This window comes from Oryctolagus cuniculus, chromosome 9 (assembly GCF_964237555.1).
Source record: "Oryctolagus cuniculus chromosome 9, mOryCun1.1, whole genome shotgun sequence".
Classification (NCBI taxonomy): Eukaryota; Metazoa; Chordata; class Mammalia; order Lagomorpha; family Leporidae; genus Oryctolagus; species Oryctolagus cuniculus.
Window position 1 is genome coordinate 103,323,970 of NC_091440.1, and position 15,879 is coordinate 103,339,848.

General features: G+C 54.0%; 1 protein-coding gene across 1 annotated transcript in view; it reads left to right on the forward strand.

Annotated features, from left to right (window-relative positions):
* Positions 1–707: 707 nt before the first annotated feature.
* VWF (von Willebrand factor) overlaps positions 708–15,879 on the forward strand; it is a 157,963-nt gene continuing 142,791 nt past the window's right edge. Inside the window, 5 exon segments of the mRNA NM_001329088.1 lie at positions 708–931; positions 1,977–2,040; positions 5,706–5,870; positions 11,355–11,457; positions 11,705–11,913. Coding sequence (NP_001316017.1) covers positions 1,977–2,040; positions 5,706–5,870; positions 11,355–11,457; positions 11,705–11,913 — 541 coding nt within the window. The 5' untranslated portion in view covers positions 708–931.

Consider the following 15,879-nt stretch of genomic DNA (forward strand, 5'->3'; position numbering starts at 1 on the left):
CCTCTCCCCTGCCCAGTGCTGACCCCTGCGCACTTTATCAGTTGTCTCTTTTAGCAGGAATTAGGTTGGCAGGTATGGAACTCAGGTTTTTGGGAATCGGAGGTTGAGAAGAAGGATTGGAGTGTGTGTGTATGCGTGTGTGATTAGGATTAGGAGAGGAATCAGGGCACCAGAAGGATGGGGCAGGAGTCATTGTCAGGACAACTGGAATCAAACCCTCACCCCTCCCACCTCCTCATTTATAGGGGCCTGGTCCTGTGAAGGGGACCTCCATCTTTAACCTGTCCACCAAACCCTGGCGGGGACACAGACAGCCTGCTGCCATCAGGGCCAGCCCTGGCTCCGTCATCCCTCCGCCGACAGGAAGTGCTGTCCAACACGGCAGCCAGATTGGCTCAGGTCGAGGTGTTTTTCCAAACTTCCCTGGAATCCAGACCTGGAGGCCAGATCCAGAAACTGTTGATCTGGCCTGGCTTTCTCCCAGCAGGGCTCCGCCTGTCCTGAGACAACCTGCATCCCTGCTCATCCCCTCCTGCAGAAGGGGGGGGGGATGTGGGGGTCTGGGGAGAGCTAGCAAGCTCAGTAGGGGCAGCTTCCAGGAGGGCCCCCTCCAAGCTGTCCAAAGCCTTATCAGCTTGGCGCCTTTATACCGTTTCCTGCCATTGTCTGCCTTTGTAATTAAGCGGAGGCCAATCCCGTGTTGGGGTAGCTCCCAACTGCCGGGTGGGGGAGGGGGCAGTAGGGGGACGTCACCACTGGGGCTTTATCTCCCCTGCAGCGGGGACTCACTAGCCCCTGGGGCCACTTAACAGAGAGAGCTGCGCAGATCCACCCAGCCTCAGCCGGAGCTGGGAGCATGGCCTAGGGGTGGCGGCTGCAGAGTTTTCCAGGGGACTGTGGAGACACCTGCAGACCCGCTTTGCAGGAGAAGGTATGGTCTTTTAGGAATGGGGCTGAGCTGGCTCAGTGGCGGGAGGCAGATGCCTTCCTAACAGGACTGATTCCTACTGCTGTGATGCTGGCCTCCTGCTCTTGCTTCCGGGGGCCCTATGGCTGCTCCTCTTCTCGCGTGGGAGTGGATGGGATGGGCCCTCACTCCAGATTCTTGCTGAGAGCTGCCTCATGTACCTGTGTTGGGAGAGAATTAAGGTGGGGGGCCTGGCTCTGATACCAAGTCTTGGCCACGTCCAGTCTCCACGTGTCCCTTCTGCAGTTGCGTCTTTGTTTGGGTTTACCTCCCCGTTGGGTTGGATGGGCCACTAGGTGGGAAAATGGTCATCCATCCTCTTCCTCCCCGTGGATCTCAGCTGACAGGTTCTACATGTGCCCTTTCCCAGAGGAGAGGGGCTGCAGCAGGGGCCTCAGAGCGACTCGAGGTGTCACTGTCAGCCAGGATCCACTGTCCCTCCTGGGGCTGCTGGGTTTCTGTCCACTTGTCCAGGAGTGTCTCCTGGGTGCTGGGGACGAAGGTGAAGGTGAGCGCCACCTCCCGCTCTGGGGACGCTCCCGGTACAGGGCAGGTGGTGGACAAGCAAGCGGCCAAATCGGGGGCTCCTGAGCCTTCTCTAAGCCTGGGTGCCGTGGCAGCAAGAGAGGCGTAAGACAGGTCTCAGCCCCAGTTTGCAGCCAAGCACGGGAAAATTCAGTTGCATCCCAGCTCCCCGCGACTGCAGGGGTGCAGGGAGGTGAGAGCGGCCAGCATGCTGGGGGGCGTTGATGAGGGAAGCAGAGCTGCCCTCCTCCGTGTTGGCCCTGGGCTGTCATCTGGGGAAGGTATTCCTGGGTCAGCTCAGCTCTTGGGCCTGGCACTGGGCAAGTTTGTGTGTGTGGGGGGGGGGGGGGGGGACTAGCAGTGTGCTCAAAGGAGAAATGGAGATCAGCTCAGTCTCTTCTGCTTTAAAGCCATGTGTTTTTCCCCACGTCACGCATGGACGTAGCAGCCCAGCCAACCGGCTCATCCCTCTTGCTCCCTGCAGATGATCTGTATCAGACTCGCAAGACTCGCAAGGGTGCTGCTGGCCTGGGCCCTCACCTTGCCAGGTAGGTGCCACAGTGCTTCCACTCCTCACTCCCGCCCCAGGACCATTGGAGCAAGCCCCGTGGGGGAATCCACAGGTGTGTCCGGAGCTCACCTGAGGGCCCAGTCCTGGACCAGGCTCCTAGTAGGCCAGCAGCACTGGTTGCCCGCTATGAAGGCTCTGCTGGCCCTGACTGGTGTTCTCCAGCTAGGGGCAAGGGATGGGGGAAGAAAGGACCCAAGACCTGGCCAGATGACTTGTTTAGAAGGGAGGTGGGGCTCGATCCATCCACCACGCGACCCCAGCCAGGGGTCCTTGTAACCCAATTCTATTCAGACGTACTCTACCTGGAGGCAGTGGCAGATTCCCAGACTGCTCCCCTGCTCCCCACTTGCAGGCCCCAGAGGGTTTTACCTGTGCTTCTGACTGACGGGCCATAAACTGGGGTGCCCCCACAGTCCTCCTGTTGGGCTCCAGTAATTTTCTTTTTTTAAGGTTTATTTATTTATTTGAAAGTCAGAGTTACACACAGAGAGAAGGAGAGGCAGAGAGAGAGAGAGAGAGAGAGAGAGAGCGCGAGAGCGAGAGAGGTCCTCCATCCACTTGTTCACTCCCCAATTGGCTGCAAAGGCCAGAGCTGTACCCATCGAAGCCAGGAGCTAGGAGCCTCTTCTGGGTCTCCCACCCAGGTAGAGGGTCCCAAACACTTGGGCCATCTTCCACTGCTTTCCCAGGCCACAGCAGAGAGCTGGATTGGAAGTGGAGCAGCCAGGACTCAAATTAGCACCTATATGGGATGCCAGCACTGCAGGTGGCGGCTTTACCCGCTATGCCACAGCGCCGGCCCTGCTGCAGTAATTTTCTAGAATGACTCACAGGACACAAGCCAAGACATTTTCCAGTTTATTCTCAAGGATGTCAGGAAGGGGAGTGGAGCAGCCAGAGCCCCTCCAGGCACACAGCTTCCAGGAACCTCTCCCAGCCCTGTCCCTCTGGGGTTTTATGGCGCCTTCATCACACAGGCATGGGTGATGAATTCACTGGCCATTCATGATCAACTTTTTTTAAAGGGGTAGGGGGAGAGATCTTCCATCTGCTGCTTCACTCCCCAATTGCCTGTAACTGCCAGGGTTGGGCTAAGATGAAGCCAGAAGCCAGGAGCTTCCTCCAGGTCTCCCACGTGGGTACAGGGGTCCAAGGACTTGGGCCATCCTCCACTGCTTTCCCAGGCCATAGCAGAGAGCTGGGTCAGAAGAGGAGCAGCCGGGACTAGAACCGGCACCCATATGGGATGCTGGTGCTGCAGCTTCACCCACTGCACCACAGTGCTGGCCCCTCGGGATCCACTTAACCTTTTGTACCTTTCTTCTCCTGAAGAGCCCCTCTGCTCCTGCCTTGGTCTTTTCTGAGACCAGCCCCATCCTGAAGCTGCCAGTCATCAGTCAATTCACCAGCACACAAAAGACGCCATGGGGTGGGCATTTCACCCTGGGCTTAGGCTGCAGGTTAGGATGGCTGCATTTCATCTCAGAGCATCCACGTTCGATGCCTGGCTCCACCCCTGATGGCAGCTTCCTGCTAATAGACACCCCGGGAGGCAGCGGTGATGGCTCAAGTGTTTGGGTCCCTGTAGTCCATATGGGACCTGGATTGAGCTCCTGGCTCCTGGCCGGAGCTGGCTGCTGTGAGCATTTGGGGAGTGGTCTAGATGATGGGAGCTGTCTCACTTTGTCTGTCTGTCTGTCTGTCTCTGTTCTTCAAATAAACAAAAGTTCATGGGGAATGGAACTGAAAGATAAGTTTATATACATAAAAAGAGATACTATCACTCTGAAGAGTGCAAGGACTTTAGGAGTTCTGTGCCTTGAAGCAGAGGCCAAGAGAAAATGTGAATTCTGCACGACCACAGTCGCACCCTCTGCATCTCCCTCCGACAGCGGGGTCTGTGCTAGGAGGCCTGGGACACTTAGATTTCCACCTTCCAACACACACACACACACACACACACGCATGCACTCGGGAGGAGTTAATACTTCCTAGATTCTATGTCAGGCACACAGCCTGACCTGTATGAAATCTAATCTGCAAAGAGAAATAGACAGTACAGACAGTGTGTACAGGATGATCAAAAATTTGTAAAACATTTATAACTGTCAGCATGCTGTGAAATGGAATGGAAAGATAAACACTGAAGTGTTACCTCTTGCAATTGCTGAATGTTAGGTTATAGATGTTACAAATGTGCTTAATTATTTGTTTATTTGAAAGATGAGAGAAAGAGAGAGGGAGAAATCTTCCATCTTCACTTTCCAAATGCCTGCAGCAGCCAGCTCTAGGCCAGGCCAAAGCCGAGAGCCTAGCGCTCCTTCCGGGTCTCCCACGTGTGTGGCAGGGGACTCAGGTACTGGAACCACCACCCCTCCCAGGCACATTAGCAGGAAGTCAGAATAGGGAGCAGACCTGGGACCAGCGCTCCGATACTGGCGTCTTCACTGCTGCACCAAATGCCTGCTCCAGATTTTCAATTTTTTCTGTTTTTTTAAAAAAGATTTATTTATTTATTTGAGAGGTACAGTAAGAGAGAGAGAGAGTTATAGTCCATTTGCTGGTTCATTCCCCAAATAGCTGCAAAGGCCAGGGTTGGGCCAGGCCAAAGCCAGGGGCCAGGAGTTTCTTCTGGGTCTCATGTGGGCGCAGGCAGGGGCCCAAACATTTGGGCCATCCTCCGCTGCTTCCCCAGGCCATAAGCAGAGAGCTGGATCGGAAGTGGAGCCACCAGGACTTAACCCGTACCCAAATGGGATGTCAGAACCACAGGCAGAGGCTTAGCCTACTATGCCACAGCATCAGCCCCACATTTTGTGTATTTTATGTATTCACCAAATTTTCTCTAATGAACATTAATATGTTTTAAATCAGTAAGTACAAAAGATACTTCAAAAAGCTCATGGAGGGGCCGGTGCTGTGATGTAGCAGGTAAAGTCACCACCTGCAGTGCTGGCTTCCCATATGGGCGCCGGTTTGAGTCCTAGCTGCTCCACTTCTGATCCAGCTCTCTGCTATGGCCTGGGAAAACAGTAGAAGATGGCCCAAGTCCTTGGGTCCCTGCACCCATGTGGGAGACCCGGAAGAAGTTCCTTGCTCCAGGCTTTGGACAGAACCAGCTCTGGTCGTTGCGGCTATTTGGGGAGTGAAGCAGTGGGTAGAAGACCTCTCTCTCTGCCTCTGCCTCTCTGTAACTCTGCCTTTTAAATAAACAAATACATTTAAAGAAAAAAAGCTCATGGAAAAGTAGAACTAAAAGATAAACTTATTTTGGTGAAAAAAAATTGAAACCATGCGTAAATAATGTCCATAGCACATATTTTCCCATGAACTTTTGGAAGACTTCTTATATGCATGATTTTCAAGAATTTTTTGCACCTAAATAAACTTATCTTTTAAGTCCATTTTCCATACACTTTTTGAAGCACCCTTATAAATGTTAAAACTGATAAATTTCTTGAGAAGCCTCCTCTGTCATTGCTGTGAGATCTGGTATTAGATCTACTGAAAGAAACAGCTTCAGTATCATTTGGGGGAAAAGACCTCCCCACAGCCCAATTTCTAGCAGATGCAACCTTATTTCTATGAGGTCAGAGAGGTGGTGGCTGGTGGTTCTGCTCACCTAGTGGCCTCTCCCCGCAGGGACCCTCTGCACAGAGAGGACTGGGTACCAGCCGACGATGGCCCGATGCAGCTTCTTCGGACGTGACTTTGTCAACACTTTCGATGACAGCATGTATAGCTTTGCGGGAGACTGCAGCTACCTGCTGGCGGGGGACTGCCAGGAACGCTCCTTCTCCATCCTCGGTGAGTCCCGGGCACCGAAGGGGAGGAATTCAGTGCCGCGGTCCACTGGGGAGGGGGTCTCATTCTCACAGCACGGCCTGAGCTCGAAGCCCACGACTGAGAACACGGAGGGGCGTGGCCTACCCATGCCACGTGGCCCCTTGCCTTCTCACCGTGCTTCTCCATTGGTGGAATCCACTGCTCTGGGTGCGTGCACGCTCTGGGAATCGGAAGCATCGAGAAAAAGCGTGAACTAGAAGGTGCTTTGGAACATAGAAAGCTCCTTGCAACAGGGGGAAAAAAAAAACTCCGCCGTCTTCTCAGTGGTCTGCAGAATTCACACTATCTAGTTTACGTTGTGCACCTGCCGGCTTCCCGGAGAAGTACTGGTACCACCCCCGCACGTCCCTGCATGCCCACCACAGCTCTGCCGTGTAGCTGTAGTCACCCTTATTTTACAAACAAAGAACCAAGGCCCACAGAGGCTGCATCACGCTCCCAAGGCCCGGCAGATAACACGAGGAGAAGCTGGGTTTTCATCCTGGGCCTCTCAGATGGGACCACTTGGTTCCCATGAGAGAGGGCGTCTCCTGAGTCTGCAGAGGGGCAGCCGGCAGGTGTGGTGAGTGCCACACTCTCGGCATGACTCAGCAAGACTCAGCAGAGTGTGAGGAGTAAGGAAGGGGATGCACCGAAACCTGGCAAAGGGCCCTTGGCCTGGGAGGTCCGATGACCATGCACAGACCCGTTTTGGTAAAGAACACTTGTCCACGACGTTTGTCTAAGGCGGTATGGGGTGGGGAGGGGACTGACTCCAGTTTCAACAAAGGAAAGTGGGGATTTAGAGCAAAGGGCCAGGTGTGAGGGTGTCGGGGATGGAAATTTACTAAAAGGAAGCAGGGTAGGAGGAGCTTGGCTCAACCCAGCGGCTGGGATTCTAGCTGGAGGGGTCAGATGTGGAGGGCAGGGGCAGGGACAGGGGAATTGGACAAGACGTCTGGGGTGCATGGGGGTTGCTAAGCTGCCTCAGTAGGGTTCTTGCTGAAACTGGACTAAGCAGGCTGGGTCCTTCCGGGCTTTTGGGGTTGCTCCTGAGTCAGCAAGGGTGCGGCGGCATTGTCTGTGTGCCCTGCCCCGGGCTAGGCTGTGTGGGAGCTCGGTGAGCTGACAGCAGCTGTGGCTGTGGGCGTCCCCAGCTCCTGAGCTGCTCCTCTTGGGCCATCCCTGCCTGCTCACGTCCTGGGAAACCTCTCTCACACACAGTGTGGCTTCAGTGGGCTGCCATTTTCCCCACGCCTCCAGGGCAAGGCTGCGTCTCTCTTGTTTCTTAATTCCTGGTGCAGAGCTCGCTGGGATCTTGGTTGGCACAGTGTAGGGTGGGGATCCAGGTGAAAGACGTTCTGCTGTAGTGATGCAGGTGCTTACTCCAGCGGGCAGTGTGCACCGAGGCTTCGTGCGTGGGTGGAGAAGGGGCGGGAGGGAGCTCTGAGCCCCAGGGGCAGCACGAGCCAGGGAGAGAGGCTGCAGGGAGCCTGTGCCCATTTCCTAAAGCCGATGGGAACATCGGTGTGGCAGGTGCGGAGGTGCCCCAGCTCCATGCGCACCAGCACTGCCCGGAGAGCCAGTTAGAGGCCGACAGCTGGGCTCCAGCCCCGGTGTTCTGACTCAGATCTGCAACGGTGCCCAGAAGTTCCATCTCTATTGATTTCTCTTCAGCTGCTGCTGCTAGACTGGTGACCAAGCTTTGAGAACTCAGCATGGGGCTGGAGCGTACAGGGTACGAGGGTGAGGCAGCCGTGTCGGCACCTGGAGGCTAAGGGAGAGTGTGTCTCCATGCACCGGGCTGCAGGAGCTGGGGTGAGGTCCTGGGCAGCAGGGAAGGATCAGGCGGGAACCAGTGCTTTGCCAAGATGGTCCTGAGAGGGGGAGAAGGGGAGGCAGGGGTGGCCTTGGCCACAGTGCGGGGGTAGGAGGTGAAAAGGGCCAGAGACATCCCTAGGGTATGGGACGTCAAGGAAGCTGCGCTCAGTGCTGGACTGTGGGGGCCTCACCTTGCTACAGAGGCAGCGGCTGGGGAGAAAGGGCCCCTACCCCACTCCTGGGAAGCTGAAGGCTCAGAACCTCCAACTCGGGTGACTCTTATTATTTACTTAAAAGTAAACATAGTTGGACGTATTTGTGGGGGAACAGTGTGATGATTCTGTACATGTATATGATGAGTACTCATCAAATCAAATTATCTAACATTTCCATCTCATTAAGAGATTTTAAGAAATGCATGAGAGAGACAGAGACAGAAAGGGTGCCCACCTGCTGGGTTACTCCCAAGCTGCTTACAACAGCGGGGACGGGACTAGGGCCAAGGCCAGGACCTAGGAACGCACGCCAGGTCTTCTACATGGAACCAGGCTACGCACAGGTCACACCCCCTCTAATGTTGATTGATTCTGTGTCTTCCAAAAAGCCTGATGCTAACCTCAGAGGCAGTGCGTGGCTCCCTTTCCTGCTGTTTTTGGGGGTGGTGGGGTGTGGAGTGGGGGTTGCTGGGAGAAGAGGGATGACCAGGAGGACATAGGTACAGGGTTGGGAGGGGAGCCTAGAACTTGGATCATGTAGTTCCGGTCTACAAAGCAGCCAGTCGCTTCTGGCCCATTGTTCTCTGAAAAAGACATCCTGTTTCCGCAATCCCCATTCCTCTCCCAAGTGCCTGAGGATCGTGCTCACGTCCTGGGCAAAGTGTTTATGTCCGGCCACTAGGGCCCACCTGGTGCTGAGGGAGTCCCTTGCCTTGGTTCCTGCTCCTGGTCAGGCAGGCCCTAGGGTCAAGGCCAAGAGCAAGCATTTCACACAGGAGCAAGAGAGAAAGAGAGATGGAGAGAGAGAGAGAGTCATACATGAACAAGTCCCCTTGCCAGGCCGTGCCTTGGTATTGGTCTGCAGCTCTTCCCACCTTCTTAGCCACCCATAGACCCAATGAGGTTCAGTCCTCACTGAGGGCTTTTTGGTCTGTGGCTGCATGAGTGAGTGAGTGGGTGGGTGGGAGCTGGTTACCACGGCGTAAACCACCCCTCTGGTTGTGGGTACAGTGGGTTAGGTGACATGGGAATCACATACCAGAGCACCAGTTCAAGTCCTGGCTGCTGTACTTCTCATCCAGTTTCCTGCTAAGGAGTCTGGGAAAGCATCAGAAGATGGCCCAAGGGCTTGGGCCCCTGGAGACCCAGATGGAGTTCCTGGCTCCTGGTTTCAGTCTGGCCCAGTCCTGGCTGTTGCAGCCATTTAGGGAGTGAATCAATGGTTAGAAAATCAGTCTCTCTCTCTGTCTCCCCCACCCCCTCTGTTGCTTTGCCTTTCAAACAAACAAATCTTAAAAAGCAAGCAAGCCTGTAGGAGCTATAGATCCGGGGCTGCAGGGAGGTGGCAGTCCGTCCCCAGCTGTCCGGCTGCCCCTGAGGTGTTGCCTACCATTCTCTGGACACTGACTCCCTGATCTACTTGTTCCCAGCCACCCCTCTTGAATCTCATGAGACAGAGAACCTGCAAGAAGGGGAGGCCCCCAGGTTTGCCTTTCCCCTTTCCCAGATGGAGGCGCCTTTGGTTGAGTGACCCTGTAGTAGGGCCAGAGCTGTGCTGTCCACCTGTGAGACTGGCAGCACTGGCAGGGAGGACCATAGTGATGAGCCCACAGGTCCAGTGGTCATAAAGGGCATGGAGACCCAGGCTGTGGGCCCATCTGCAGGCACCTGCTGCAGGCAGGGCCTCTGCTGCTCCCTCAGGTCTAAAGCCAGGGGTGTTGAAGGCATTGGGTTGCATTGCATGACCCACTCCACACTGGAGTGTGCTCAGCCCGAGAAGACACCAAAGAAAGGATTTGGTCTGGGGCTCATTGCCAAAGGCTTGCAGGGCTCCTGAGAGGCATTGAGAACTGGGGGTCACTGCCAGGCTATCCCATGTGTTTGTTTAGCATTTTATTAAGGAAAATTTCAAAGATATAGAAAAAGTAGAAAGACATGCCATTCATCTGCCCATCAGATTCTGCCACGGGTGTTTCCCGCTCTCAGCCAGCTCTCCAATTCTGTTTGCATTTCTTCAACTGCTTTCTTTGGGTCAGCTCCCCAGCAAACGAGGAGGCAATGGTGTCTGTGGATCGAAGCCCAGAACATCGGGGAGAATCTGTTGGTGTGAGCTGCTGCCAGGGCCTCCGAGAGAGCTGAGGGAGGGTAGGGCAGGAGGTCCGCAGGGGTCTGAGATGGAGCCCACACGGCCCCACCTCTGCTAGGAGAAGACAGAGTCCTCATTTCCAAGGTCAACCTTTCTGGCTGGGCCCCAGGGTGCCACAACCCCACACTGGACCTCTCAGCTTGCACAGCTGCCCTCCACCCCCCGTGTCCCATCCATCTCTAGGTCTCTAAGGCTGGAGACGCTGCGCTGACCTCTGGCTCCTTCATCTCCTATGGCCAATCACTTACGCAGCATTTCTTGGCAAGTGGTAGTGGCTGCCTAAGCTTGGGCAGTGTCTGTTTTCTTTCTTTCATGCCCACTGCCATCACCCTTGTCTCTGGGCTCACTCCTCAACTGCACCATTATCAGAGACTGTATCTTTTAAAAAAACCATCTGTTTTATTTTACTTCTTTGAGAGGCAGGGAGACAGAGAGGCTGATAGAGAGAGCGCTCCCCTCATCTGGTTCACTCCCAAATGTCTGCAATAGCTGGGGCTGGGCAGAGACTGAAGCTGGGACCCAGGAACGAAATCCAGGTCTCTTACATGGGTGGCAGGAATTCCATTTCTTGAGCTATCACTGCTCAATTACTTGAGAACCTCCCAGGATCTGCATTGGCAGGAAGCTAGAGCTGGCCATTGAACCCAGGTACTCTCCTATGGAACCCAGGCATCAGAAAGGCTAGGCCAAGTGCCCACTCCTTATCAGAGACCAGTTGATCATGTCTTGGGCCATTCAAACATCTCTAATGGCAATATAGATAGTTTCTTGGGGCCTTGGTAAATTCTGATGTGTGAGGCCCTTTACCTAGGCTGTCTCTGAACTTCTCTCCAAGATTCAAATTTGGCAGACTGAGGTGGGATTTGGGAATCTCCATTTTCAACAAATAGCTGGGTGGAGGGTAGTCCTGACATAATATTTTAAGGGCCACCCTCTTGCTCCTTTACAATGCATTCCACTGCTGCCCGGTGCTTGTCTGATCATCATATCTGCATTATAAACTCCCAGACAGACGCAGGGGTCACTCTGTTATGTTCTTTTCTCTTGTAAAATATGAGAGCCCACTGATGGCTGTTGCATCCAGAAGGCACCCAAGAAGTAATTTTAGATGAATGGAAAGACAAGCAAGTAAGTTGACAGTTTGAGGGGAGATTTGTGTTACCGGTTTGTTGAGTCTTTGGGGGAATTCTCTGTTGATGTACGATTATAGAGATATGAGCAACAATACTTCCTTTTATATGATTTTGGGTTCTCATCACCACCACTGACTCTTCTCTGTTTCAGGGAACTTTCAAAATGGCAACAGAGTGAGCCTCTCTGTGTATCTCGGGGAATTTTTTGACATCCATTTGTTCGTCAATGGTACGGCCATGCAGGGGGCCCAAAGGTAAGTCAGACGTTTGGAAAGGACCCTGGGGGTCTCCTCACCTGCCTGCCTCATTTTTCAGCTGAAGAAACCGGGGACCAGAGAGAGGACATCAATGTGGCCAGAGGAAGTGAGGCACAGGGCTGGCAGGGAGCAAGATGTACCCACTGCCGGGCTAGGTCCCCAGGCACGTGGCGCCATAACACAGGGCTGGGGTCAGAGGGTGCGGAGGAAAAGCCCACTTCCCAGCTTATCCTCTGCCCTCCAGGGTCTCCATGCCCTATGCCTCCCAAGGGCTGTATCTGGAAACGGAGGCTGGGTACCACAAGCTGTCCAGCGAGGCCTACGGCTTTGTGGCCAGGATCGATGGCGGCGGCAGCTTTGAAGTCCTGCTGTCTCACAGACACTCCAACAGGACCTGCGGGCTGTGCGGCAACTTCAACATCTTTGCTGAAGATGACTTTAGGACCCAAGAGGGTGAGACTTTCTGGGAGACGGTTTCCCTGGAGTACACGTGGGCCATACACTTCCTTGCTCACGTTTACCGAGTCCTCTGCTGGCATTCAAGCCTTGCTGTGACTTTGCTGCAGTTTCTGTGGCCAGCCTTTTCTCTCAGTGTTCCACCTTGACGCCTAGACTCCTGTCCAGCCAGACCTTGGAGCTCCTCAGCCCCGACTTTGTTCAACTTTGAATTTCCCCTAGCAACTTACATGGGGTGAGGGTTGGCAAGTGCTGCGTGGTCTGAGCAGAACTTCCTGCGCGTGGCACAGTGCAGGCTTTGGCTCTGGCAGGGAGCCACAGCAGGTGGTGGAGTGTGCACAGGAATGTCACACGGGAGCCGGAAGGCAGAGACACAGGTTCGGCTCCACTCAGGCCTTTTTTTTTTTTTTTTGCCCCCCCCCCTTTTTTTTAAAGATTTATTTATTTGTTTGAAAGACAGAGTTAGAGAGAGGCAGAGGTAGAGGCAGAGAGAGGTCTTCTACTGATTCACTTCCCACATGGCCACAATAGCTGGAACTGCACTGATCTGAAGCCAGGAGCTTCTTCCGGGTCTCCCATGCAGGTGCAGGGGCCCAAGGACTTGGGCCATCTTCTACTGCTTTCCCAGGCCACAGCAGAGAGCTGGATCGGAAGTGGAACAGCCCAAATGGGATGCCGGCACTGCAGGCGGTGGCTTTACCCGCTACGCCACAGTGCAGCCCCTCTTCTTTTTTTTAGCCTCCTGTGACCACTCTGCTTCCTAGGGCTCTATGTCCAGGCTTCCTGCACCCTGCCAGGCACAGCCTCTGCAGCGGTGTCCCTGCTGTCTATGGAAGAGCCGCCCACGCGGCTGTGTGACAGGCAGTGCTGTCCAAGCACCAGGTGCTCTTCAGTTTTGTCTGCTGAGCGCCAAGTGTCTGTGCAAGTTGATGCTTGCAGTAACCAGCGTGAATGTTGGTCAGGGAGCCTCCATCCCGTGGGAGAGCCCTGGGAGGGGCTCCCTGGGTCCCATGATCAGTTAACAAGGGGTGCCCTCAGACTCTAGCCGATGACCATCTTCCCACGTGCTCAAGCCCTCGAAGCGTGGTTTCACAGAACTGCTCAACTGGGTCTGATCTAATGGTGAGGAAGCCTTTGCACACAAGCACCCCTCGAGCTCACAGTCTGGGGCCCTAACCAAAGCTGGCTGACTTTGTCTGTCTTAATGGACCTCTTAGGAGTGTGTTGTCCTCTCTGGGGTTCATGCTATTGTAGTTCACTGGTTGCAACAGTTGCTGACAGGTGCTGTAGCCTCTGTCTAGTTTTCTTGATTCATCAGCCCTGTCTTGGTAGGTGAGTACCCCGCCTTAATCACCCCCTCCCCCATTTTAGAAACCGACTCGGGAAAAGCCTGACCATTGAAGCCACCTGCAGTTTTGGATAGCTGTCCCTAAGTGTTTATGGCTTTAATCCAGTCTCTTTTCCCTTGGATATTTGGTTTAGATTCTGGGACCCAAGTGGAAGGGCAAAGTTCTAGTCAAAGGTAACAGTCACAACCTGTTATTTCAGTTGGCACCGTGGCCTTTCCTTCCTTGGTCACTTCCCCAGGCTGCTCTAAATTAGCCTGATGGAGCAACACCTGCCAAACACCCCACATTGGGGACCTTGCAATTGAAATCAAGTGCAGCTGCAGTAGCTGGCCTTGCGGCTTTCTGGTTCTTCACAGAAAACCCAGCCAGTGTAGAGGGGCAGTGTTTCACTCATGGCCTCAGGTTCCTGCCCTCGGTACAGAGTTTAAGACTGAATGTGTAATGGGAGTACTGCCTTTGCCAAATCAACTGAATGACAGATTAACTGGAAAATGTTATCATCGCAGTTCCTCCTAGCTCAAATAGTTCTGCTTTTCCCAAGCGTGCAAAGCTCAATTGCGTCTGCTGAACTGGGGGAGGAGAGGGCGGTTCTGTGGTGGCTAACAGTATTCTTTCAGAAGAAAAAAAGAAACCAAAGGAAACTGTTATCAGGCATGTCTGCCTGGAAAATGGTAGTGATTAGGATCTGATCTGGAGTTTTTGACTCTTTTTTTTTTTTTTTTTTTTGACAGGCAGAGTGGACAGTGAGAGAGAGAGAGAGAGAGAGAGAGAGAGAGAAAGGTCTTCCTTAGCCGTTGGTTCACCCTCCAATGGCCGCCACGGCTGGCGTGCTGTGGCCGGCTGGCGTGCTGCGGCCGGCGCACCGCACTGATCTGATGGCAGGAGCCAGGTACTTATCCTGGTCTCCCATGGGGTGCAGGGCCCAAGCACCTGGGCCATCCTCCACTGCACTTCCCTGGCCACAGCAGAGAGCTGGCCTGGAAGAGGGGCAACCGGGACAGAATCGGCGCCCCGACTGGGACTAGAACCCGGTGTGCCGGTGCCGCAAGGTGGAGGATTAGCCTAGTGAGCCGCAGCGCCGGCCTGGCGTTTTCAACTCTTGTCAAAGCTCCCCATCTTCGAGCCGGCGCCGTGGCTCAATAGGCTAATCCTCCACCTTGCGGCGCCGGCACACCGGGTTCTAGTCCCGGTTGGGGCGCCGGATTCTGTCCCGGTTGCCCCTCTTCCAGGCCAGCTCTCTGCTATGGCCAGGGAGTGCAGTGGAGGATGGCCCAGGTGCTTGGGCCCTGCACCCCATGGGAGACCAGGAAAAGCACCTGGATCCTGGATCCTGCCATCGGATCAGCGCGGTGCGCCGGCTGCAGCGGCGACCATTGGAGGGTGATCCAACGGCAAAGGAAGACCTTTCTCTCTCTGTCTCTCTCTCTCACTGTCCACTCTGCCTGTCAAAAAAAAAAAAAAAAAAAAAAAAAAGCTCCCCATCTTCGTATTTGGTTGGCCTCTCCATCTAGCGTGTTGGTAGAATTCTTACTGTATTTTGTAACTTGAGTAGGGTTCTGTGCATTTAACTGCCTCCCTAGCTTTGTTCGTCCCTCGTGTTCTCACCACGGGGGTCTCGACAAAGCAGAGTGCAAATGTGCTGCTTAGTTTGCTTGTAGGTGAGGAGCTTGAAATAAACTCTATCGGTGCATCGGATGTGGGTCCTGATTTACCTACAGTGATGAAGCTGACGTTTGGTGCTTCCTCTTTATCATGTTTTCTCTTTCTCCTCCCCTTTCTCTTTTAAAGATTTATTTATTTATTTATTTATTTATTTATTTATTTATTTGAAAGGCAGAGTTAGAGAGAGAGAGAGAGAGAGATCTTCCATCTGCTGGTTCACTCCCCAAATGGCCGCAACGGCTGGAGCTGGACTGATCCAAAGCCAGGAGCCAGGAGCCAGGAGCCAGGTCTCCCACACAGGTGCAGGGGCCCAGACACTTGGGCCATCTTCTACTGCTTTCCCAGGCCATAGCAGAGAGCTGGATCAGAAGAGGAGCAGCTGGGACACAAACTGAACCGGCCCCCATATGGGAAGCCGGCACAGCAGGTGGCAGCCTATGCCACAGCACTGGCACCATCTTTTCTCTTTGTAGCATGTGTGTTTAATGTCATTTAAAAGAAACAAAAGTTAAAAGGAAAAAAAGAACTACTTTCCCAGGGGCACACCCCTGGTGACCTAAGGACGTCCCACTAGGCCCCACCCCCTAAACCCTCTGGATTATGTGTCCACCCTTTCCGTGCCATTAATTTAGGACTCTGGGGCTTAAAGTCCTGCAAAGGTTTGGGGGCTGAATCACATTCTGATGGAAGCAAGCGCTCTGTGAGGATTGCATTATCTGAAGTTTGTGGTTCTCTAACCCTGCTGACGCCTTCTGACGGTGGCTGGGTCCCCGTGCGTCCCTGTGCGTCCTCATTTTCCAAATGTGAGCTCATCCTCAGCCTGGTGCTGCTGAATCTTACCAGAAACACACACTGGAGTCTGCCGCCCACGGGAGGGTTTTCTCCTCCCCACAGCTTCTCGGGGGAGACTTTCCCTCCTCTCCTATCGGGGTGCAGGCCGAGCAGACCGGAT